General features: G+C 54.6%; 2 protein-coding genes across 3 annotated transcripts in view; both read right to left on the minus strand.

The window, feature by feature from the left end:
• Positions 1 to 497: 497 nt before the first annotated feature.
• LOC119931777 (proline-rich proteoglycan 2-like) lies at positions 498 to 1,930 on the minus strand. The gene is made up of 5 exons (XM_038750677.1): positions 1,767 to 1,930; positions 1,303 to 1,527; positions 980 to 1,187; positions 749 to 873; positions 498 to 552 (listed from the first exon to the last, which is right to left on the minus strand). The coding sequence occupies exons 1-5, from the start codon at positions 1,928 to 1,930 to the stop codon at positions 498 to 500; spliced, it is 777 nt and encodes a 258-aa protein (XP_038606605.1).
• FRMD5 (FERM domain containing 5) overlaps positions 1,298 to 22,780 on the minus strand; it is a 131,543-nt gene continuing 110,060 nt past the window's right edge. The window contains exons 5-14 of one of the 2 annotated variants that reach the window (XM_038750709.1): positions 20,252 to 20,349; positions 19,570 to 19,693; positions 15,050 to 15,137; positions 13,767 to 13,855; positions 13,493 to 13,541; positions 12,777 to 12,868; positions 8,245 to 8,319; positions 7,450 to 7,518; positions 5,917 to 6,023; positions 1,298 to 2,619 (exon numbers count right to left, since the gene is read on the minus strand). In XM_038750709.1, the coding sequence (XP_038606637.1) occupies positions 2,060 to 2,619; positions 5,917 to 6,023; positions 7,450 to 7,518; positions 8,245 to 8,319; positions 12,777 to 12,868; positions 13,493 to 13,541; positions 13,767 to 13,855; positions 15,050 to 15,137; positions 19,570 to 19,693; positions 20,252 to 20,349 (1,351 nt within the window). In that variant the 3' untranslated portion in view covers positions 1,298 to 2,059. Of the gene's footprint in view, positions 2,620 to 5,916; positions 6,024 to 7,449; positions 7,519 to 8,244; positions 8,320 to 12,776; positions 12,869 to 13,477; positions 13,542 to 13,766; positions 13,856 to 15,049; positions 15,138 to 19,569; positions 19,694 to 20,251; positions 20,350 to 22,780 lie in introns of both variants that reach the window. The other variant, XM_038750708.1, reaches the window with a different exon arrangement.

A 22,780-nucleotide genomic window follows, 5' to 3' on the forward strand; every position in this document is an offset into this window, starting at 1 on the left:
CCAACGGAGAGGGATGCCGGCGGCCGCAGGAAGCCGCGGCGCTAAAAAAATCCCTTCGGCTTGGAGTCCCGGCCTCACCCCTGCCCCTCGCCTTCAGCAGTGACCGGTGCCGGGAGGACACGGCTGGTCAGCATGGCCACCAGAGGCCTGGCCCGTCCCTCCCTCCCCGCTCCCTCTCCTTGGGCTGCGGTGCCACCTCCGATCCCTCGCTGATCGGGGGAGGCCCGGCCGTGGGGTCCCTGGGGCCGGTCCCCTCGGCCAAGCCGCCCGGGGAGTGGGATCGAAAGAAGGCGCGCTGCTCCGTGTATCGTTCAGCTGTATTTCAGTTTAAAAATAGTCCTCATGGCACCAATGATTTTATGTCAACTACATACTGCATATGTAGAAAAAGGTACATTGCTCTGAAGGGAAATGTAACGTAACAGTATTTGGCACATGAAAGGTTAAGTTCTATTTGTATGAAACTAAGAAATTCACATTTGCAGGTCGTTTAACCTCTACTGCTTAAAGACGCGGGCCGGCGGCGGCGGCGGCGCCCGGGCGGTTTCGGGGCTAGGCGGAGGAAGGGCGGAAACCGTTGCTTCTCCTCTAATGACACGGACGGACGAGGGAGGCGGGGGACGCCGAGGAGGAACAGACAGCGACACGGACATCGTCACAAGCGTCAGCCCCGCGGGCCCGGGAGGCCGGGTCGGCGGGGGAGCGGGGAGAGAAAGAGGGCGACGGGGGCTGGGGAGGGCGTCCGTACCCGCCGTGGCCCGGCTCCTCCCGGAGTGAGTCCAGGGAGGGCTGCCCTGGGCCGGGATTTCGGGGCCGAATGAGGCCGGGCAATCCGTCCCCCTCTTTTCCCGCCGGCTTCCGGCTCGGGGCTCTCTGGGTCGCGGAAGGGAGAGGGACGGGAGGGACGGATGGTGGGGGGACGACGACTCCGGACTGAGGTAGGAACACGACACTAAGTGAACTGTTGGTTGCATATGACCGAGATGGGCCCGTGTGGACGGCTGCCCCGGGTCTCGGGCCTCCCTCCCGGCGGGGGAAGCGCGCTGATGCGGGGTGGAGAAAATCGGCCCTCGGCGTGGTTGGGGCCGGCCGCCGCTCCCCTTTGGCCGGCGGAGGTTTGGGGGTCCCTGGGGGCTGTCGAAGGCCCCCTGGAAGGCGGGCCGCCCTGGCTCCGGCCTCCCTCGCTTCTGGGGTGGGAGGGGTGCGTGGTGGGAGCGGGTTTCAAGGGCAAGTGGCTGCCCGGCCCCCCCCCATCCCGGGTAGTGACCAGGCCTCGGGGGCAGCCTGGGGACAGTCGCTCACAGGTGGGGACTTCGGGCCAGGCGGGGGAGGTGGCTTGGCTGCTGGGACAGGGATGCTCCTGTGGTAGCCACCCCGGCGACAGCGTGCGGCCCCGGGTCTCGCTCTGAAATGGGAAGCGCCAGGGCTCCCCAGGCCCCGTGGCTGACGGCTGAGGGGTGGGCGGGGGCCGCCGCTCCGGTTCCTTTCCGTCTCCGAACCTTTGGAGCGTCCGGACTTAGCTGCTCACTGCGGAAGGTTTAAAACCCCCGGTCGCCGAGCCCCGTTCCGGAGCTCAAGAACTGGGGCGGATCCGGTTCTCTCTGTGGCTGAAGGAGTCCGGCCACTCCACCTCGCGGGGGGCGGCCGGCCCACCCCCCGTCGCGCAGGAAGGGGAGAGGTTCAAAAACCCACACAAGATCAAGGTCAGGAAGAAGGTCCAGGGTGGGAGTGTGCCATCATCCCCCCACGCCCCCAACAACTCCCACCGTGACCTCCGACGTGACCCCGGCGTGGGCAGCCAAGGGAGCGCGTCCGGCCGACTAGACGTGCCACCCCGCGACGGGCACCCACGGCACAAGAGCTCGCGGCCCGAGGCCGGGGCGTCCGGGAGCCACACGCCCCACGGCGGGCCCTGCTCCGCCCGCCCCATCCACACCGGAGGTGAGCCCGCGGCGACGGAAGAAGGGTGGGGACGGAGCGGCCGCGGGGAACGAGCCGACGGGACGGGGGGGGGGACACCGGGGCCGGCTCCTCGGCTCGGCGGGAGCCGCCCGTCTTCTCAGGTGTCAATGAGCGGGCCGACCACAGAGCGGATTTTGCAGGCCAACCATCGCCTGAGGGGACAAAAGTATTGGTGATGGAACTGCTCGAACTCGGGGGTCTGGCGGATGTCCCGGAAAAAGGCCACGTCGAGGTCGGACTCGGTAAGGACGATCAGGAGGAGCAGCAGCACGACCAGGAGCCCCACGGTCCCGAGGACTAACCGGAGGACGCTTAAAAGCAGCTCATTCACCTGGTCCGCCGGCGCCGGGCCGCCGGGCCCCGGGCCCAGCGCCCTGGGGCCGCCGGGCGGGGTGCCGGCCTCCGACTCCTTCTCCTCCTCGATGCTGCACGGGGCTCCGTTGACCTGCCGCGCGAGCAGCATCAGCTCCAGGCTGTGCTCGGCCGTCACGGGGGTGGGCAGCACGCTGTCGGCGGGGCTGTAGGCCTCGTCGGCGATGACCTCCACCCGCTCGCTGCCGTCGGCGCGCCCGCCCCGCCCGGGGGCCAGGAAGGCCTCGCTCTGCGAGGTGGAGCGCACCGGAGTCGAGTGCGCGCTGTCCCGCAGGGACTCCAGCCCTGCGGACGAGAGAGGCGACCGGCTCAGGCCGAAGTCGGGGGCGCCCGGGGCCGGCACCGTTTGACCGCGGGCGCTGGGTCCCGCTGCCGCCGCCCGCCCCGGAGACTTTCGGCGGCGGGAGGTGGGGATGCCCAGAGGAGCGCGGCCCTTTGGACCGACAGGACCGCCTTTCCCCCGGCCCCCGCCGGGCCAGGGTCATCATCAATCGTCAATCGTATTTATTGAGCGCTTACTGCGTGCGGAGCACTGGACTAAGCGCTTAGTACAGGGTCCCATCCCTGCCCGCTCGGGCTGCGGGAGAAGCAGCGTGGCTCAGTGGAAACGGCCCGGGCTTTGGAGTCCGAAGTCGTGGGTTCAGATCCCGGCTCCGCCAATTGTCAGCTGTCAGCTTGACTTTGGGCAAGGCACTTCAATCAATCAATCAATCGATCGTATTTATTGAGCGCTTACTGCGTGCAGAGCACTGGACTAAGCGCTTAGTACAGGGTCCCATCCCTGCCCGCTCGGGCTGCGGGAGAAGCAGCGTGGCTCAGTGGAAACGGCCCGGGCTTTGGAGTCCGAGGTCGTGGGTTCAGATCCCGGCTCCGCCAATTGTCAGCTGTCAGCTTGACTTTGGGCAAGGCACTTCAATCAATCAATCAATCGATCGTATTTATTGAGCGCTTACTGCGTGCGGAGCACTGGACTAAGCGCTTAGTACAGGGTCCCATCCCTGCCCGCTCGGGCTGCGGAAGAAGCAGCGTGGCTCAGTGGAAACGGCCCGGGCTTTGGAGTCCGAGGTCGTGGGTTCAGATCCCGGCTCCGCCAATTGTCAGCTGTCAGCTTGACTTTGGGCAAGGCACTTCAATCAATCAATCAATCGATCGTATTTATTGAGCGCTTACTGCGTGCAGAGCACTGGACTAAGCGCTTAGTACAGGGTCCCATCCCTGCCCGCTCGGGCTGCGGGAGAAGCAGCGTGGCTCAGTGGAAACGGCCCGGGCTTTGGAGTCCGAGGTCGTGGGTTCAGATCCCGGCTCCGCCAATTGTCAGCTGTCAGCTTGACTTTGGGCAAGGCACTTCAATCAATCAATCAATCGATCGTATTTATTGAGCACTTACTGCGTGCGGAGCACTGGACTAAGCGCTTAGTACAGGGTCCCATCCCTGCCCGCTCGGGCTGCGGGAGAAGCAGCGTGGCTCAGTGGAAACGGCCCGGGCTTTGGAGTCCGAGGTCGTGGGTTCAGATCCCGGCTCCGCCAATTGTCAGCTGTGTGACTTTGGGCAAGGCACTTCAATCAATCAATTGTATTTACTGAGCGCTTACTGTGTGCAGAGCACTGGACTAAGCGCTTGGGAAGTCCAAGTTGGCAACATATAGAGACAGTCCCTACCCAACAGTGGGCTCACAGTCTAGACTCTGGGCCTCAGTTACCTCATCTGGAAAATGGGGATTAAGACTGTGAGCCCCCCCGTGGGACAACCTGATCACCTTGTAACCTCCCCAGCGCTTAGAACAGTGCTTTGCACATAGTAAGCGCTTAAATACCATCATCATCATCAGGAGCAGATGCTCAGGAAGAGTCCTGGAGCCGGGCAGCGTCAAGCTCCGCGCCCCACGACCTATCCGGGCATTTGGACTACGGCAATGGAGGCCAGGGCCATTCCTAGCCCCCTGGGGCCTGCGGTGGACAGTGGGCGCCCAATAAGTTACGAGGAGGGGGGGCTGCTGCCCTCCCGCGCGAGCCCGGCAGCCAAACGGGTCAGAAACAGAGCCTGAGCCGCTAGGCCTTGTTTCCCGATGGCGATGAGACGCCCCCGCCCCGGCCCGGTGGACAGACAAGCCCAGGGCCCCTGAGCTGATCCTCGGGGGGCAGGATGCCACCCAAAGCGCTTCCTCCCCCGATGGGCCCCCCGAAGACCCCTGCCTTCTCTCTCACCAGCCGAGGCCGCGGCAGAGCCCACCGACAGTCACAGGAGCCGCCCCTCCCCGAGTCTGGCGTGGGCCGGGCCCCGGAGGCAAGCTAGGAGGGAGCCAGGAGTCCCGGTGGCCGGCCTGGCACGGCCGCTGGGCCGTCTCCACCCACTACAGCGTCAGCCCACCGCAGGCCAGGCCGCGGCCCTCCAGCCCGCGCTAGGAGGGTTCGGTTGCCCGCTTTCCGTTGTCCCCGAGCCCCCAGTCCTTCTTCTAACCCTCGGCCGGTCTGAACGCCCCTTGACCTCCCCCCGCCCCTCCTGGTGGCAACCCAAGAGCAAAAGGGGCTACAAAGGGCGGGCGCTATTGGGGCTACTCTTCCTGACCTTGAAAGGTCACTGCGGCCCCACTGCTCTGTCCTCAGGATTCGCCCCAGCCGTGCCCTCGAGGAGGAGCTGGGTTCGGGCCACCAACTCCCTCCATCCCCAGTGGCCCCTCCAAGTCCCTCCGACCAGCCCTTTTCGGGGTGAGTCCCGAGCCTCGTGGTCGGCGCTGCCCTCCTCCCTTCCCAGGGAGACGTGGCGGCGGGGAGGCCCCAGGCCCGGGCAGACTCTTCCACGGAGAAGGTGGTGCCCGTTACCTGACCGCAGCTCGTGGGCGGGCCGGGCGCGGTGGGTCTCCGGCGGCGGCGGGGTGGGGGCGGCGCCCAGGACCCGGCCCCGCACCCGGGGCCCCAGGCGCAGCACCCGTACGCGCACGGCCCGCCGGGAGTGGTTGGCCAGCCGCAGCTGCACGGGCACTCGGGTGTGGATTCTGACCAGGCTTCTCTCCATGGCGGGACCCGGGGGCCGTGGCGACCCGCTCCGCCACCCGCTCCGCCACGGCCGGGTCGGGGCTCTGCGGCCTTCTCGCCGGCTCCCATTGGTTGGGTGGCGGGGCGGAGGACGGGCTGAGCTGTCAGCACCAGGAGGTGGGACGGGGGGGGGGGCCTGTCAGGAGCGCCATCCCAGGCTCTGCTTGCTCAGCCCGGCCTGGGCTCAGCCCCAGGAGCAGGGGAGGAGGGGACGGAAGGCCCGGGGCCTGGAAGCTGTGCCCTGTCCCCGCTCCGGGGTCCCAGGGAGCCGCCGACTCCCGACACCTCCGGCTTTCTGACCCCCTTCTCGTCCTCTGCAAGTTCACGTCCCGGGAGGTGGGGGGAGAGGACCATCCTTGCCATTGACAGGTGGGGAAACTGAGGCCCAGAAAGGGGTCCCAGCAGAGGGAGCGGCGGTCGTGTGCCACCTGGCTCCCACGGGAAGACCACGTCGCCCGGCTGCCGTCCGTCCTGCCCCCGCCTCCCGCCGGAGTCCCCCCCGTCCCCCGGGGAGCACAGCCTCCCCACCGCCCACGGCACGGCCCTTACCTTCCATGATGGAGATGTGGACGGCTCTCCGGCGGGTCCTGGGCACGCTGCTGAGCCGTGGGCCGTGGGTGATGGACGGGCAGCTCCTGCTGGGCACCAGCCCGGCCCTGCCAGCCAGGAGAGGTGCCGGCCGGTCAGGGCCACGGAGGCCGGAGGCCCGGCCCGGAGCCGCCCTGGCCGAGGCGGTGGGGACGGGGGGGTGGGGGAGCCGGGCCGGGGTGACTCTGGCGGTCAGCCTGGCCCCTCGGCCTCAACCCCAGCCCCCCTGGGGTGGGGATACTGTTGGGTAGGGACCGTTTTTATATGTTGCCAACTTGTCCTTCCCAAGCGCTTAGTACAGTGCTCTGCACACAGTAAGCGCTCAATAAATACGACTGAATGAATGAATGAATGAATGAATGATACCCTGCTCTCACTCCTCTCTGCGGGGGCTGGGAGGAGGACCACAAGGACACTGCTCATTCTCCACCCCAACTCTGGGCCCGGCACCTCAGGCTGCCAGAGTCCGCCCAAGGGGCCGGAGGGTCACCCAGCCCGCACACAGTCCGGACCGGACAGCGGAACGGCAGCTCCGCCTGACCGTTTTAGGCCTTTCTGGGACCAGGTGGACCCGGGGGACGTGACGGGGCCCAGGCCACAGCAGGCTTTGGCCTTATCCCAGAGCAGCTGCTTAGAGAAGCAGCGTGGCTCAGTGGGAAAGAGCATGGGCTTTGGAGTCAGAGGTCATGGGTTCAAATCCCGACTCCGCCAATTGTCAGCTGTGTGACTTTGGGCAAGTCACTTCTCTGGGCCTCAGTTCCCTCATCTGTAAAATGGGGATGAAGACTGTGAGCCCCATGTGGGACAACCTCATCACCTTGTATCCCCCCAGCGCTTAGAACAGTGCTTTGCACATAGTAAGCGTTTAATAAATGCCATTATTATTATTATTATCATCCCTTACGGTGGGCCCTCCGGTGGGCCTCGAAATTTTATTTATATTGATGCTATTGATGCCTGTTTACTTGTTTCATTTGGTTTTGCTGTCTGTCTCCCCCCCTTCTAGACTGTGAGCCCGCTGTGGGCAGGGACTGTCTCTCTTTGTTGCTGCATTGTACTTCCCAAGCGCTTAGTCCAGTGCTCTGCACACAGCAAGCGCTCAATAAATACGACCTAATAATAACGAAATGTTTGTTAGTGAGAGGGAGAGAGAGTGGGTACGTGACGGTGTGTTTGTGGGTTGCGTGGGAGCGGGCCCTAGTCTATTTATTTTATTTTGTTAGTATGTTTGGTTTTGTTCTCTGCCTCCCCCTTCTAGACTGTGAGCCCGCTGTTGGGTAGGGACCGTCTCTATGTGTTGCCGACTTGTACTTCCCAAGCGCTCAGTACAGTGCTCTGCACACAGTAAGCGCTCAATCAATACGATTGATTGATTGATTGATTATCCCGGCTGGTCCAGAGCCCCTCCCGTCCCTGGGACAACAGGCTCCACCCTCTCCGAAGGAGATGTGCACAGCCCGATCCCCGCGGAGGGCGGACCGCGGACCTCCGTACCTGTGGATTTCCGGGGGTTCTCTCTTGATCTTGGCGCTGGACTCCATCACCTCCTTGGCCACGCGGCCGCTGGCCACAGATTGGGAGGAAAGAAGAGACACAGGAACTGAGAAAAGCTTTCAGGGGGCTATGGGGAGGAGGGAAGGGCCAGGGGTCAGGGTCTCCCAGAGTCGGCAGCCCAGGTGAGGCGTCCTGGTGGGAAGGTGAGTGCCTGGGCAGCAGCGTGGCTCAGTGGAAATCAATCAATCAATCAATCAATCGTATTTGTTGAGCGCTTACTGTGTGCAGAGCACTGTACTAAGCGCTTGGGAAGTACAAATTGGCAACACATAGAGACAGTCCCTACCCAACAGTGGGCTCACAGTCTAAAAGGGGGAGACAAAGAACAGAACCAAACATACCAACAAAATAAAATAAATAGGATAGAAATGTACAAGTAAAATAAATAAATAAATAGAGTAATAAATATGTACAACCATATATACATATATACAGGTGCTGTGGAAAGAGCCCGGGCTTTGGAGTCAGAGGTCATGAGTTCAAATCCCGGCTCCGCCACTTAGCTGTGTGACTTTGCACAAGTCACTTCACTTCTCTGGGCCTCAGTTCCCTCATCTGGAAAATGGGGATGAAGACTGTGAGCCCCCCGTGGGACAACCTGATCACCCTGTAACCTCCCCAGCGCTTAGAACAGTGCTTTGCACATAGTAAGCGCTTAATAAATGCCATCATCATCATCAAAGCCACGCGGCGTCCCATCCCTCCAGCTTCCCCGGGGTTATCGTGGCTCTTTACCTGTATCGGAAGCGACTGCCCTTGAAGAACAGATTGCTGCTGGACACCGTGCGCACCTGACTGGACTTCTCCAACCTGCGGCGAGAGACACAGCCTGGTGGGAGGGACCCTGGCCCCTCGTCCTGCTCCACATTGGCGGCTCCAGGGGTCCCACTTTTATTATTATTATTCTTATTCTTATTCTTATTATTATTTAGCTTTAATTCTATTGGTCCTGACGACTTGACACCCGTCCACATGTTTTGTTTTGATGTCCATCTCCCCCTTTTAGACTGTGAGCCCGCTGTTGGGTAGGGACCGTCTCTAGATGTTGCCAACTTGTACCAAACATACTAACAAAATAAAATAAATAGAATAGATATGTACCAGTAAAATAAATAAATAAATAGAACTTGTACTTCCCAAGCGCTTACTACAGTGCTCTGTACACAGTAAGCGCTCAATAAATACAATTGAATGAAATGAATGAATGATTATTATTATTAGAACAGTGCTTTGCACATGGTAAGCGCCTAACAAATGCCATTATTATTATTATTTTTAATAATAATTGATACCACTCATTCATTCATTCAATTGCATTTATTGAGCGCTTACTGTGCGCAGAGCTCTGTACCAAGCGTTTGGGAAGTACAAGTTGGCAACATCAATCAATTGTATTTAATGAGCGCTTACTGTGTGCAATGCACTGTTCTACGTACTTGGGAGAGTACCACACGACAATATCAATCAATCAATCATATTGAGCGCTTACTGTGTGCAGAGCACTGGACTAAGCACTTGGGAAGTACAAGTTCGCAACGTATAGCGACGGTACCTACCCAACAGTGGGCTCACAGTCTAAAAGGGGGAGACAGAGAACAAAACCAAACATATTAACAAAATAAAATAAATAGAATAGATATGTACAAGATAAATGAATATAGTAAATATGTACAAACATATCAATCAATCAATCATATTTATGGAGCGCTTACTGTGTGCAGAGCACTGTACTAAGCGCTTGGGAAGTCCAGGTTGGCAACATCTAGAGACGGTCCCAGCCCAATAGTGGGCTCACAGTCTAGACGGGGGAGACAGAGAACAAAACCAAACATATTAACAAAATAAAATAAATAGAATAGATATGTACAAGATAGAGTAATAAATATGTACAAACATATCAATCAATCGTATTTATTGAGCGCTTAGTGTGTGCAGAGCACTGTACTAAGCACTTGGGAAGTCCAAGTTGGCAACATTTAGAGATGGTCCCTACCCAACAGTGGGCTCACAGTCTAGAAGGGGGAGACAGAGAACAAAACCAAACATACTAACAAAATAAAATAAATAGAATAGATGTGTACAAGATAAATAAATGGAGTAATAAATATGTACAAACATATATACATATATCCAATATGACAGGCACATTCCCTGCCCAAAACGACCGGTGGGAGCTATGTACCAAGCACTGTGCCAAGTCCTGGGGTAGATGCAGTCCAATCCAACTGGATCGTACACAGTCTCCTCTGCCCCCATGGGGGCTTCCAGGCTAGGGGCAGGGAAAGCAGGGATTTAATCCCTGGAATGCCTTTGGAGCTCCCTCCCCACCACTTCCAAGCTTGGGCAGGATCCCAGGAGCCTCCGGGCCCCGGGCTGGAGCCAGTCAGGCGGGGAAGAGGTTCAAAATACGGATATTCATATTAATGTCTGTCTCCCCCTCTAGACTGTAAGCGCGTTACACTCATGGTCAGTTATGTTGCCAACTTGGACTTCCCAAGCGCTTAGTACAGTGCTCTGCACACAGTAAGCACTCAATAAATACGATTGATTGATTGATTGATGGAGCGTATCTGCTGATTCTGTGGCATTGCACTCTCCCAAGGACTTAGTAGTAATAATAATGGTATTTATTAAGCGCTTACCATGTGGTGCTCTGCACACAGTAAGCGCTCAATAAATACAATTCATTGATTGATTGATGGAACGTATCTGCTGATTCTGTTGCATTGCACTCTCCCAAGCACTTAGTAGTAATAATAATGGTATTTATTAAGCGCTTACCATGTGGTGCTCTGCACACAGTAAGCGCTCAATAAATACAATTGATTGATTGATTGATGGAGCGTATCTGCTGATTCTGTTGCATTGCACTCTCCCAAGCACTTAGTAGTAATAATAATGGTATTTATTAAGCGCTTACCACGTGGTGCTCTGCACACAGTAAGTGCTCGATAAATACGATTGATTGATTGATTGATCATCAATCACTCAATGGATGGAGAGGCAGAAGGATGGGGAAGGAGAGGAAGGATGGGGGAGAAGGTTGGTGGATCCCCCTCAACTTGCCTCCTTCCCTTCCCCACAGCACCTGTATATATGTATACATGTTTGTACATATTTATTACTCTATTTATTGATTTATTTTACTTGTACATATCTATTCTATTAATTTTATTTTGTTAATATGTTTTGTTTTGTCCTCTGTCTCCCGCTTCTAGACTGTGAGCCCCCTGTTGGGTAGGGACCGTCTCTATATGTTGCCAGCTTGTACTTCCCAAGTGCTTAGTCCAGTGCTCTGCACACAGTAAGCGCTCAATCAATATGATTGATTGATTGATTGATTGATTGATTGGAGGAGAGGAAGGAAGGGGGAGAAGGGGATGGGAGGAAGGGGGTCTGCAGTCAGCACCCTATGTTGGAGGGAGGGAGGATGAGCCTGGACAGGAAGGGCCGCTCCCTGGATGCTCTCCTGGAAGGTGTCGTATCCTCCAGAACCTGGGATGGCTCAACCAATCAATCAATCAATCAATCGTATTTATTGAGCGCTTACTGTGTGCAGAGCACTGGACTAAGCGCTTGGGAAGTCCAAGTTGGCAACATATAGAGACGGTCCCTACCCAGCAGTGGGCTCACAGTCTAGAAGGGGGAGACAGAGAACAAAACCAAACATACTAACAAAATCAAATAAATAGAATAGATATGTACAAGTCAAATAAATAGAGTAATAAATATGTACAAACATATATACATATATACCAGACTAGTGAGTTGCCCACTCACCGCCTTCCTGCACCCATGTCCCCGATAACCCTGCTGCCTCAGCAGCTCCCGAGGGCTCTCACCCACACCCTCCCTCTTCATATCCGACAGACCAGCCCTCTCCTCACCCTCAAAACCCTCCTAAAATCACTCCCCCCCCAGGAGGCCATCTCCTCCTGTGTTGCCCCTTGCGCTTGGATCTGTGCCCTTCAAACACTTATCAATCAATCAATCAATCAATCGTATTTATTGAGCACTTACTGCGTGCAGAGCACTGTACTAAGCGCTTGGGAAGTCCAAGCTGGCAACATAGAGAGACGGTCCCTACCCAACAGTGGGCTCACAGTCTAGAAGGGGGAGACAGACAACAGAACAAAACATATTAGCAAAATAAAATAGAATAAATATGTACAAGTAAAATAGAGTAATAAATATGTACAAACATATATACAGGTGACTCTCTTTTCTCTCTTCCAACTAGCCGCCTTTTGCTCGTCTAGCTTGGACTCTTTTTTTTCCTCTATTTATTTATTTATTTAATTTATTTGTACATATCTATTCTATTTATTTTATTTTGTTAGTATGTTTGGTTTTGTTCTCTGTCTCCCCCTTTTAGACTGTGAGCCCACTGTTGGGTAGGGACTGTCTCTATATGTTGCCAATCTGTACTTCCCAAGCGCTTAGTACAGTGCTCTGCACCTAGTAAGCGCTCAATAAATACGATTGATGATGATGATGATGACTCCCTCCACAACGGGCTGGTGTCACCCAGCTCCTGAGCAGCTACCCTGTTGGGTGGTCGGCAGCCCGAGGGGGTACAGGGGATGCCGGGACGTGAGGAAAGGTTAATATTATTAAGTCGCTTCCGATTCATAGCGACTCCATCGATAGACTTTCTCCAGAACATCCTGTCCTCTGCCATAATCCGCAGCCTTCCTAATGGTTCTTCCGTTATCCTCGTTACGGTCTCTATCCATCTAGCTGCCGGTCCGTCCCTTCCACGTTTTCCCTGGACTTTTCCTAGCATTGGTGTCTTCTCCAGAGAATCAGCCCTCCTGATTCTGTGAGGAAGGGTAGGTGGCAATAAAACAAAAGCCGTCCTACCCGCCAGATCACAACTGGAGGGACCGAGACGTGCAACACCTATGCCTCGACCGGAGCCAGTGGAAAGAGCAGGGACCTAAAACCTGGGTTTTCATCCCGACTCTGCCACTGCCTGCTGTGTGACCTCGGGCAAGTCGCTTCACTTCTCTGTGCCTCAGTTTCCGCAATTGTAAAACAGGGGTTCAATATCTGTTTTCCCTACTTTGCCTACCCACCCACCTCTCCTCACTACACGCCCACGCACTCGGGGGAGCCCAGCCCAGCCCTGCCTCCGGCCCCCGCCCCCGCTTATTGGGGGGGGTCACTCAGATGCCTCCGTAGCCGTGGCACAGAGCATCCCCCCCTCCCCACCAAGACCCATCCCTCCTCGCCCGACCGGCCCTCCATTCCTCGGTGACACTCACTTGTAAAAAGCCTGGTTTTCGATTCCGCACTTCCACAGGTGCTTGCAGGCTTCTGGGGTTGGAGCAAAGTAGGTGAGAACGATTTTCTTTTCCTAAAAATCCCACCGGGAAACAACTGAGCAGGGCAGGGACTCCAGGCTCGGCCCGTGGCTTGGCCCGGGTCACGGGGCTGGACGGCCATGGCCCAAAGCCTCCCCTAGGCCACACGGGCAGAGGCACGGTGACCGCGGGCATTCCGGGCGCCTGCCCTCTGGCCCTCCACTAGCCCTCCCCATCCTTCCTCTACGGGCCGTGGCTACGGTAGGGACCTCGCAAGGGTGCTGGGGGTGGCGGAAAAGGGTGGTCCCGGCTGTGAGAAGGAGCAGGCTCCTCCGGGCATCAGGGCACCGGGTGGTCTTTTAGACTGTGAGCCCGCTGTTGGGTAGGGACTGTCTCTCTATGTTGCCAACTTGGACTTCCCAAGCGCTTAGTCCAGTGCTCTGCACACAGTAAGCGCTCAATAAATACGATTGATGATGATGATGGTCAGCGCCCACCCGGCTTCCCACACCCTTAGGGCAAGAGGAAGAGGGGAAGAGGGAGAAGGGAGGTGAGGGGGCAGCAAAGGGGGAGTGAGGAGAGGGAGGAATAGGGAGAGGAAGGGAGTGAAAGAGCAGAGGGGGGAATGGGAGAGAAAGAAAGAGGGAGGGGTGGCCACTCACCTCTTTTTGACTTACATATAAGTAGAAAGTCTTTCCTTCAAATTTCAACTTGGTCACCTCATTCCTAAAACGCAGAGAGGAAGGGCGAGCTGGAGGCTGGTCACGAGCCGAAGGCCCGCACCACCCACCCACCTGGGACGGTGCCGAGGCGGGGGGGTGGCTGCTCTGACGGCCCGGTCGGGGACAGTTTTTCAGTCCACCGCTCCCCCTCGACGTGGTGGCCGCCCCCCGGCTGGAGCCCGGGCCACCCCTCCCTCTGCCCCAGCGGAAGAGGAAGGCCCGCACTCACCACTTGATGAAGTGGACGCGCTTGTTTCCCTGCAGGACCACGAAGCCGAAGGGAGTGAAGGCGAGGAAGGCGGCGTTCCCCGACACGTCCTGCAACGGACGAGACCCGTCCCGCAGCCGGCGCTGCCGGTACCGCCACAGCGGCCCCTCACCCCTGGGCTGGGCCCAAGGGGACCCCTGGCCCCCGTGATGGGGAGCCAGAACCGCAGCCGGGCCTGCAGCCTACGATTCTTGCAGTTCCATTCAAGCGCTTAGAACAGTGCTCTGCACACAGTAAGCACTCGATAAATACAACTGAATGAAGTCACCGGCTGCTGTGCCCACCTGCCTGCCCAGAAGACCGTAAGCTCCCTGAGGGCACGCAAAGACTGACTGCTGAATAGAGAAGCAGCACGGCTCAAAGATAAGAGCACAGGCTTGGGAATCAAAGGTCATGGGTTCAAATCCCGGCCCCGCCAATTGTCAGCTGTGTGACCTTGGTCAAGTCACTTAACTTCTCTGGGCCTCAGTTACCTCATCTGGAAAATGGGGATGAAGACTGTGAGCTCCCCCCGTGGGACAACCTGATCACCCTGTATCCTCCCCAGTGCTTAGAACAGTGCTTTGCACATAGTAAGCGCTTAACAAATGCTATCATCATTATTATTATTATTATTACTGAAGGCAGTATTGGGACTGCATTGCTCCAAGCACTCGCTTCAGGGCTCTGTCTCCGGCAGGCGCTCGGCCTGGGGAAGACAGCGTGGCTCAGTGGAAAGAGCCCGGGCTTTGGAGTCAGAGGTCACGGGTTCCAACCCCGGCTCCGCCAATTGTCAGCTGGGTGACTTGGGGCAAGTCACTTCACTTCTCTGGGCCTCAGTTACCTCATCTGGAAAATGGGGATTAAGACTGTGAGCCCCCCCGGCGCTTAGAACAGTGCTTTGCACGTAAGTAAGCGCTTAATAAATGCCATTATTATTATTATTTCTGACTCTGAAATTCAGAGCGGGACCCCGGCACTGCAGGGGAGGGTCACTGGCGACCTCCTCCCGTATTCTGCCCGTGGCTCCTGGAAAGCGCTCAATAAACACCACCGATTGACCGGAACCTGAAAGCGGCCCAGGATGGCCAATCCCACCCCCCACCGCCTCCCTGCCCTGCAAGAAGAAGCGTGTTCGGGTTTGGCGCGGTGGTGGTGCTATATATGCTGCTGGGAGCCCAGACGGGTGGGAGTGGGGGGCTCTGGCCAGCGCTGGAAGGCGGGCAGGAGAGGGAAGGAGGGCGGGAAGACAGCCGGGCCTCTACCTTACACGGATGCGGGTCCACGCCGTACGTCTCCAGCGTCTGAGCTTTCCTCAGAAAGTTTAACTCGGATGTGGCAGGTGACTGACCGCTGCGAAAACCAACACAACGTTCCCGACCAATGAGGACAGGGAGTAGTGGGCTGACTGGTGTGCGTTCGGGGGGGAAGGGGTCCCCATTTTGGGCCCCTAGACATGCTTCAGTGTCCCCTGGGAGTCCTGGGAGTTGGGGAAGCCTGGGGATGCAGCCCGGGGAAGCCAGGAGAACGAGCCGGGGAAACCGGAGGACAAAGCCCAGGGCCCTCGGGCAGGGGAAATCTGGGATCTCTTGGTCAAGCCAGTTTGGACTCACTGCCGGTCTGGGAGAGGGGAAGACCCTCTCCCAGAAGCAGCATGGCTCAGTGGAAAGAGCCCGGGCTTGGGAGTCGGAAGTCATGGGTTCTAATCCCTGCTCCGCCGCCTGTCAGCTGTGTGACTTTGGGCAAGTCACAACTTCTCTGGGCCTCAGTTACCTCATCTGTAAAATGAGGATTAAGACCGTGAACCCCACGGGGGACAACCTGATCACCCTGTAACCCTCCCCCCCAGTGCTTAGAACAGTGCTTTGCACATAGTAAGCACTTAATACATGCCATTATTATTATTATCATCTGTAAAATGAGGATTAAGACTGTGAGCCCCACGTGGGACAACCTGATCACCTTGTAACCGCCCCAGCGCTTAGAACAGTGCTTTGCATATAGTAAGCACTTAATACATGTCATTATTATTATTATTATTATTATTATTATTATCTGTAAAATGAGGATTAAGACTGTGAGCCCCACGTGGGACAACCTGATCACCTTGTAACCGCCCCCCGCACTTGGAACAGTGCTTTGCACGTAGTAAGCACTTAATACATGCTATTATTATTATTATTATTATCTGTAAAACGAGGATTAAGACTGTGAGCCCCACGTGGGACAACCTGATCACCTTGCAACACCCCCCAGCGCTTAAACAGTGCTTTGCACATAGTAAGCACTTAATAAATGCCATTATTATTATTATTATTATTATTATCTGTAAAATGAGGATTAAGACTGTGAGCCCCACGTGGGACAACCTGATCACCTTGTAACCGCCCCCAGCACTTAGAACAGTGCTTTGCACATAGTAAGCGCTTAACAAATGCCATCATTATTATTGTTATTACTCCTTTAGGGATTGGCTGGAACAAGGCCACAGCCCTCTGCATTCCTTTGGTCACCTGAGGAGCTGGAAGAGGGTTCAAGAGACCACTACAGGCCCCGGGGGCCTCCCTGGTGGGAAGAAAGAGAAGCAGCGTGGCTCAGTGGAAAGAGCCCGGGCTTTGGAGTCAGAGGTCATGGGTTCAAATTGTCAGCTGGGTGACTTTGGGCAAGTCACTTCACTTCTCTGGGCCTCAGTGACCTCATCTGCAAAATGGGGATGAAGACTGTGAGCCCCACGTGGGACAACCTGATCATCTTGTATCCTCCCCCAGTGCTTAGAACAGTGCTTTGCACATAGTAAGCGCTCAACAAATACCATCATTATTATTATTGTATTCTTATGAAGTGGCTCAGGAGGGGGGAGGCCTGCGGCTGCTCCTCCACGGCCAATGTCCGCACCTGCAGTGGGGGAGACCGGCCACCAGGGGGTGCCAGGACACCGCCCCCCCCACCCCCCCGAGCCTGCTCAGGCCCAAGTCTCGCCTCGGCCGGCATTCATTCATTCATTCATTCATCCATTCATCATCATCATCATCAATCGTATTTATTGAGCGCTTACAGTGTGCAGAGCACTGGACTAAGCGCTTGGGAAGTCCAAGTTGGCAACATCTAGAGACAGTCCCTACCCACCAGTGGGCTCACAGTCTAAAAGGGGGAGACAGAGAACAAAACCAAACATACTAACAAACTAAAATAAATAGAATAGATATGTACAAGTAAAATAGAGTAATAAATATGTACAAACATATATACATATATACAGGTGCTGTGGGGAAGGGAAGGAGGTAAGATGGGGGCATGGAGAGGGGGACGAAGGGGAGAGGAAGGAAGGGGCTCAGTCTAGGAAGGCCTCCTATTCATTCATTCATTCATCCATCCATCCATCCATCATCATCATCATCATCATCAATCATATTTATTGAGCGCTTACTGTGTGCAGAGCACTGTACTAAGCGCTTGGGAAGTCCAAGTTGGCAACATATAGAGACAGTCCCTACCCAACAGTGGGCTCACAGTCTAAAAGGGGGAGACAGAGAACAAAACCAAACATACTAACAAAATAAAATAAATAGAATAGATATGTACAAGTAAAATAAATAAATAAACAGAGTAACAAATATGTACAAACATATATTCATTCATTCATTCAATCGTATTTATTGAGCGCTGACTGTGTGCAGAGCACTGTACTAAGCACTTGAAGTACAAGTTGGCAACATATAGAGACAGTCCCTACCCAACAGTGGGCTCACAGTCTAAAAGGGGGAGACAGAGAACAAAACCAAACATACTAACAAAATAAAATAAATACAATAGATATGTACAAGCAAAATAAATAAATAGAGTAACAAATATGTACAAACATATATACATATATACAGGTGCAGTGGGGAAGGGAAGGAGGTAAGATGGGGGGACGGAGAGGGGGACGAGGGGGAGAGGAAGGAAGGGGCTCAGTCTGGGAAGGCCTCCTGGAGCACTGTACTAAGCGCTTGGGAAGTACAAGTTGGCAACATATAGAGACAGTCCCTACCCAACAGTGGGCTCACAGTCTAGAAGGGGGAGACAGACAACAAAACTCAACATATTAACAAAATAAAATAAATCGAATAAATATGTACAAATAAACTGGAGTAATAAATACGTACAAACATATATACATATATACATTCATTCAATCGTATTTACTGAGCGCTTACTGTGTGCAGAGCACTGGACTAAGCGCTTGGGAAGTCCAAGTTGGCAACATATAGAGACGGTCCCTACCCAACGGTGGGCTCACAGTTTATATCCTGGCCCGGGTGTCTGGGAGAGTGTCTAGGTGCGGTCCACCAGCTAGTCCGCCCACCCAACGTCCCTATCGGCTTTCAAAAGACCCGAGGAGTTGGGGGGTCCCCTGGCCAGGCTGGGGCCAGATGGAAGGGTATTTGTACATATTTATTCTATTTATTTTATTTTGCTAATTTGTTTTGTTGTTTGTCTCCCGCTTCTAGACTGTGAGCCCGCTGGGTAGGGACTGTCTCTATATGTTGCCAACTTGGACTTCCCAAGCGCTTAGTACAGTGCTCTGCACACAGTAAGCGCTCAGTAAATACGACTGAATGAATGAATGAAGGGTAGAAGAAAGAGAGGACCCCCCCGCCACACTAAGATATGCCAAAGCATGCAGAAATTGTCTCCGGCGGCCAGTGAGACCGCCTCCACCCCCAGCAGGCCATGAGCAGCTCTCTCCCACCTGGGGAACAGCCGGCCACTATCATTAGGAGTCATTCATTCAATCGTATTTATTGAGCGCTGTGTGCAGAGCACTGTACTAAGCGCTTGGGAAGTACAAGTCGGCAAACTAGGGAGACGGTCCCTACCAACAACGGGCTCACAGTCTAGAAGGGGGAGACGGACAACAAAAGAAGACATGCAGATGGGTGTCAAAAGCATCAGAACAAATAGAATTAAAGCTCTATGCACATCAGAGCATAGATGTGCATCTATGCTCTCCCTCCTCCCCCTCTCCATCCTTCCCACCTTACCTCCTTCCCCTCCCCACAGCACCTGTATATATGTATATATGTTTGTATGTATTTATTACTCTATTTTATTTGTACATATTTATTCTATTTATTTTATTTTGTTAATATGTTTTGTTTTGTTCTCTGTCTCCCCCTTCTAGACTGTTGGATAGGGACCGTCTCTACATGTTGCCAACTTGTACTTCCCAAGCGCTTAGTACAGTGCTCTGCACACAGCAAGCGCTCAATAAATACGATTGAATGAACTGAATGAATCATTAACAAAACAAATAGAATAGTAAATATGTACAAGTAAAATAAAGAGTAAAAAATCTGTACAAATACATATACAGGTGCTGTGGGGAGGGGAAGGAGGTAGGTGGGGGGGAGGGGAGGAGGAGAGGGAGCCCACTGTTGGGTAGGGACTGTATATGTTGCCAACTTGTACTTCCCAAGCGCTTAGTACAGTGCTCTGCACACAGTAAGCGCTCAGTAAGTACGATTGATTGATTGAAAAGGGGGCTCAGTCTGGGAAGGCCTCTTGGAGGTGGTGAGCTCTGAAGGGAGAGAGAGAACTCAAGCTCGAAAGCCCCCCAAGGCCCCCTAGAAGCAGCGTGGCTCAGTGGAAAGAGCCCGGGCTTTGGAGTCAGAGGTCATGGGTTCAAATCCTGGCTGCACCAACTGTCAAAGGCGCCCAAGCCTCCGGCACCCCCAGAACGGACCGTCCCCCAGGCCCGTCACTGCCCCTGGGTCAGAGGGAGGGGTTGGTCAGCACCGCGCACCTGAGCTCCGTTTTGTGCAGTTCCGCGATCTTCCTCTCCAGCTTCTCCGAGTGCTTGGGGAAAAACTGGAACTTGGAGCTGTAGCCTTCCGGGTGCTTCCCGGGGTCATAGTCCCCTATCTCGGCTACGAGCCGAGAGGAGGGGAGAGGAAGAAGCACGGAAGGGTGGTCAAGAAGGGAAAGTCCGCCGGGCAGCCCCGAGCCTAACCAAATGGATGGAGTGACAGAGTGAGATTTCCTGGCCCGGCCCGGCTCCGAGATGCCCGGGCTGGGCACGGTTTGCTCTCCCTAAAACGGTACCCAGGACTTGCGGAGTCTTCGGAGCCCACAGTACAGGGCGGCAAGTCCGCAGACGGGTTCCCAAAGCCGCGAGCCCAGAGTCACAAGCCCAGGGTCTGGAGCCCAGAACCCAGAGTTGCAAGCCCGGAGCCCCGAGCCCCAAACTGCAAGCCCGAAGCCCGGAGCTGCAAGCCCAGAAGCTGAAGCCGCAGGCCCGGAGGAGAAACTCAGCTGGTGCCCCTTTTTAAGGCGCTCTTGAAACCTGGCCAGGTAGAACGGCCGAGCCTAGCCCGTCTGGGGGGGGTCGATGTGGTTCGCATTTGAGAGGCAGTGATCTTTGTAACTGAAATGATGAAATAAGGGCGTAGCACGGAAAACGAATTTACCCTGTCAAAACGCATTACCTTGAAGGATATAGGCTGCGAGCAGGGCTGCGTCGGATGTCTTACAGAGGAGGCGGCCGTGGTAGAGATCTCTTTTGATCTGCAGGAAGACTAAATACCTACAGAGAAAGCAGGGGGCTCTGGAAGGGATTGCTTTGATTGCTTTAAGGACCTAAAATGTGGAATTCAAACCAATCAAATCCCTGTCAGGACATTTTCACTACACGTTTCATCTCCGAACGGTGCCTTAGTGACATCTCCCATCTCTCTCAGAGTCTCCTTTATCTATAAGGATGTATATGTATATAACAGCGCTCTGATCTGATTTGGGTTCAATTCCCCATAATTTACCGGTTCTCTTCTCTGACCCGGGGTTTCCCCTGGGCCATGCCCCCAGTCTGCCCTCAGCCAGTTGTATTTACCGAGTCCTTACTGTGAGCACAGCGTTGTACTAAGCGCTTGGGAGAGCACAATATAACAGACACTTTCCCTGCCCACAACAAGTTTACAGCCTAGAGGAAGATAGGGCCCGGGCCTAAGAGTGAGAAGGTCACGCGTTCTATTCCTGGCTCTGCCCCTTGTCTGCTTGGTGGCCAAGACACTTCACTTCTCTGGGCCTCAGTTTCCTAATTTGTAAAACGGAGATTGAGACTGTGAGCCCCACATGGGACAGGGACTGTGTTCAACCCGTTTGCTGGGATATCCACCCCAGAGCTTAGTTCAGTGCCTGGCACATAGTAAGCGCTTAACAAATACCATAATTATTATTATTATTATCCTCTAGGTTCTAAGGGATCTCCAAATGATCGTAGGTGGATCCTCAATGAAGAATGCATCCAGAGCAGCCTTAAGAAGCAGAATACCCGGGTCTTCTCGTCTGCTTTTCCTGTTCCCCCATCACCCAACCCTCCATCTTCAAAGCTCCGGAGGCTCTGGGGCAGCCCGATTTATAGTTGTACCCCAGGCAACGAGCAATTAATGTCTGAATTTCGGTTGTGGGGTACACAATTTGATGCAGAATCATGCCTCCCCGCCTCCACCCAGAAGCCTCCATGGTTGGGCCCTGGACTTCTGCTTCCCAGAGAAGCAGTGTGGCTCAGTGGAAAGAGCCCAGGCTTTGGTGTCAGAGGTCATCGGTTCGAATTCCGGCTCCGCCACTTGTCAGCTGTGTGACTTTGGGCAAGTCACTTCACTTCTCTGGGCCTCAGTTCCCTCATCAGTCAAATGGGGATTAATACTGTGAGCCCCCCGTGGGACAACCTGATCTCCTTGTAAACTCCCCAGTGCTTAGAACAGTGCTTTGCACATAGTAAGCACTTAATAAATGCCATTATTATTATTATTATTCTGGTAGGGCTGGGACTCATCTGAACAACTGCTGCTGGGTTCGTTGCTCTCCCTGGCGGGAACGGCCTTCCTTGCCAACCCCAAGGCAGGGGAGCAGGGGAGCGGGAAGAACCCGTCTCATACTGGGATCTGAAAACCAGCCCACCCCCAACCCAGGAAATATGGGAGGGGAGAAAAATGCCTGTCAAGTATTCCTTGGCTCCCTAACGTTAATAATAACAATATTAATAACAACCATTATCATAATGTTACCCTCAGCCCCACGGCACTTATGTACATATCTAAAGGGGAAGACAGACACTCATTTGTAAAAAAAAAAGGGAGATTAAGACTGTGAGCCCCCTGTGGGACAACCTGATCACCTTGTAATCTCCCCCGTGCTTAGAACAGTGCTTTGCACATAGTAAGCGCTTAATAAATGCCATCATTATTATTAACATAAACTACAATATACCCCATGGCTTGTGGGATAGAGCATGGGCCTGGGAATCAGAAGAACCTAGTCTCCAATCCCGGCTCTTCCACTTGTCTGCTGTGTGACCGTGGGCAAGTCACTTGACTTCTCTGTGCCCCACTTACCACCTCTGGAAAATGGGGATTAAGACCGTAAGCCCCATGTTGGACAGGGACTGTGTCCAACCTGATTAGCTTGTATCAACCCAGTGCTTAGAACGGTGCTTGACACATATTAAGTGCTTAACAAATACCATCATTAATGTCCGTCTCCCCCCTTTGGACTCTAAGCTCGTGGTGGGCAGGGAACGTGTCTACCAACTCAGTTGTGTAGTACTCACCCAAACACTTTTTTTAATCATCATCAGTCGTATTTATTGAGCGCTTCCTGTGTGCAGAGCACTGTACTAAGCGCTTGGGAAGTACAAGTTGGCAACATATAGAGACAGTCCCTACCCAACAGTGGGCTCACAGTCTAAAAGACTTAATGGTATTTGTTAAGTGCTTACTATGTGCCAGGCACTGTCTTAAGTGCTGAGATAGATACAGCTACGTGTCCGTCCCACATAGGGCTCCTGGTCTTCATCCCCATTTTACAGATGAGATAACTGAGGAACACAGAAGTGACTTGCTCAAGGTCACACAGCACACCAGTGGCGGAGCTGGCATTTGAACCCAGGTCCTTCTGACTCTCAGCCCATGCTCTGTCCACGAAGTCATTCTGTTTCCCAAGTGCTCTGCACACGGTAA

This window comes from Tachyglossus aculeatus, chromosome 8 (genome assembly GCF_015852505.1).
Source record: "Tachyglossus aculeatus isolate mTacAcu1 chromosome 8, mTacAcu1.pri, whole genome shotgun sequence".
Taxonomy (NCBI): domain Eukaryota; kingdom Metazoa; phylum Chordata; class Mammalia; order Monotremata; family Tachyglossidae; genus Tachyglossus; species Tachyglossus aculeatus.

Coding starts and splice junctions, on each gene's coding strand:
- LOC119931777 (XM_038750677.1), bottom strand. CDS start 1,930: ATGGGGCGGGCGGAGCAGGGCCCGCCGTGGGGCGTGTGGCTCCCGGAC. Junction 1,528..1,766: donor GGGTCACGTCGGAGGTCACG/GTGGGAGTTGTT, acceptor AACCTTCCGCAG/TGAGCAGCTAAGTCCGGACG. Junction 1,188..1,302: donor CTGGCCCGAAGTCCCCACCT/GTGAGCGACTGT, acceptor CTCCCACCCCAG/AAGCGAGGGAGGCCGGAGCC.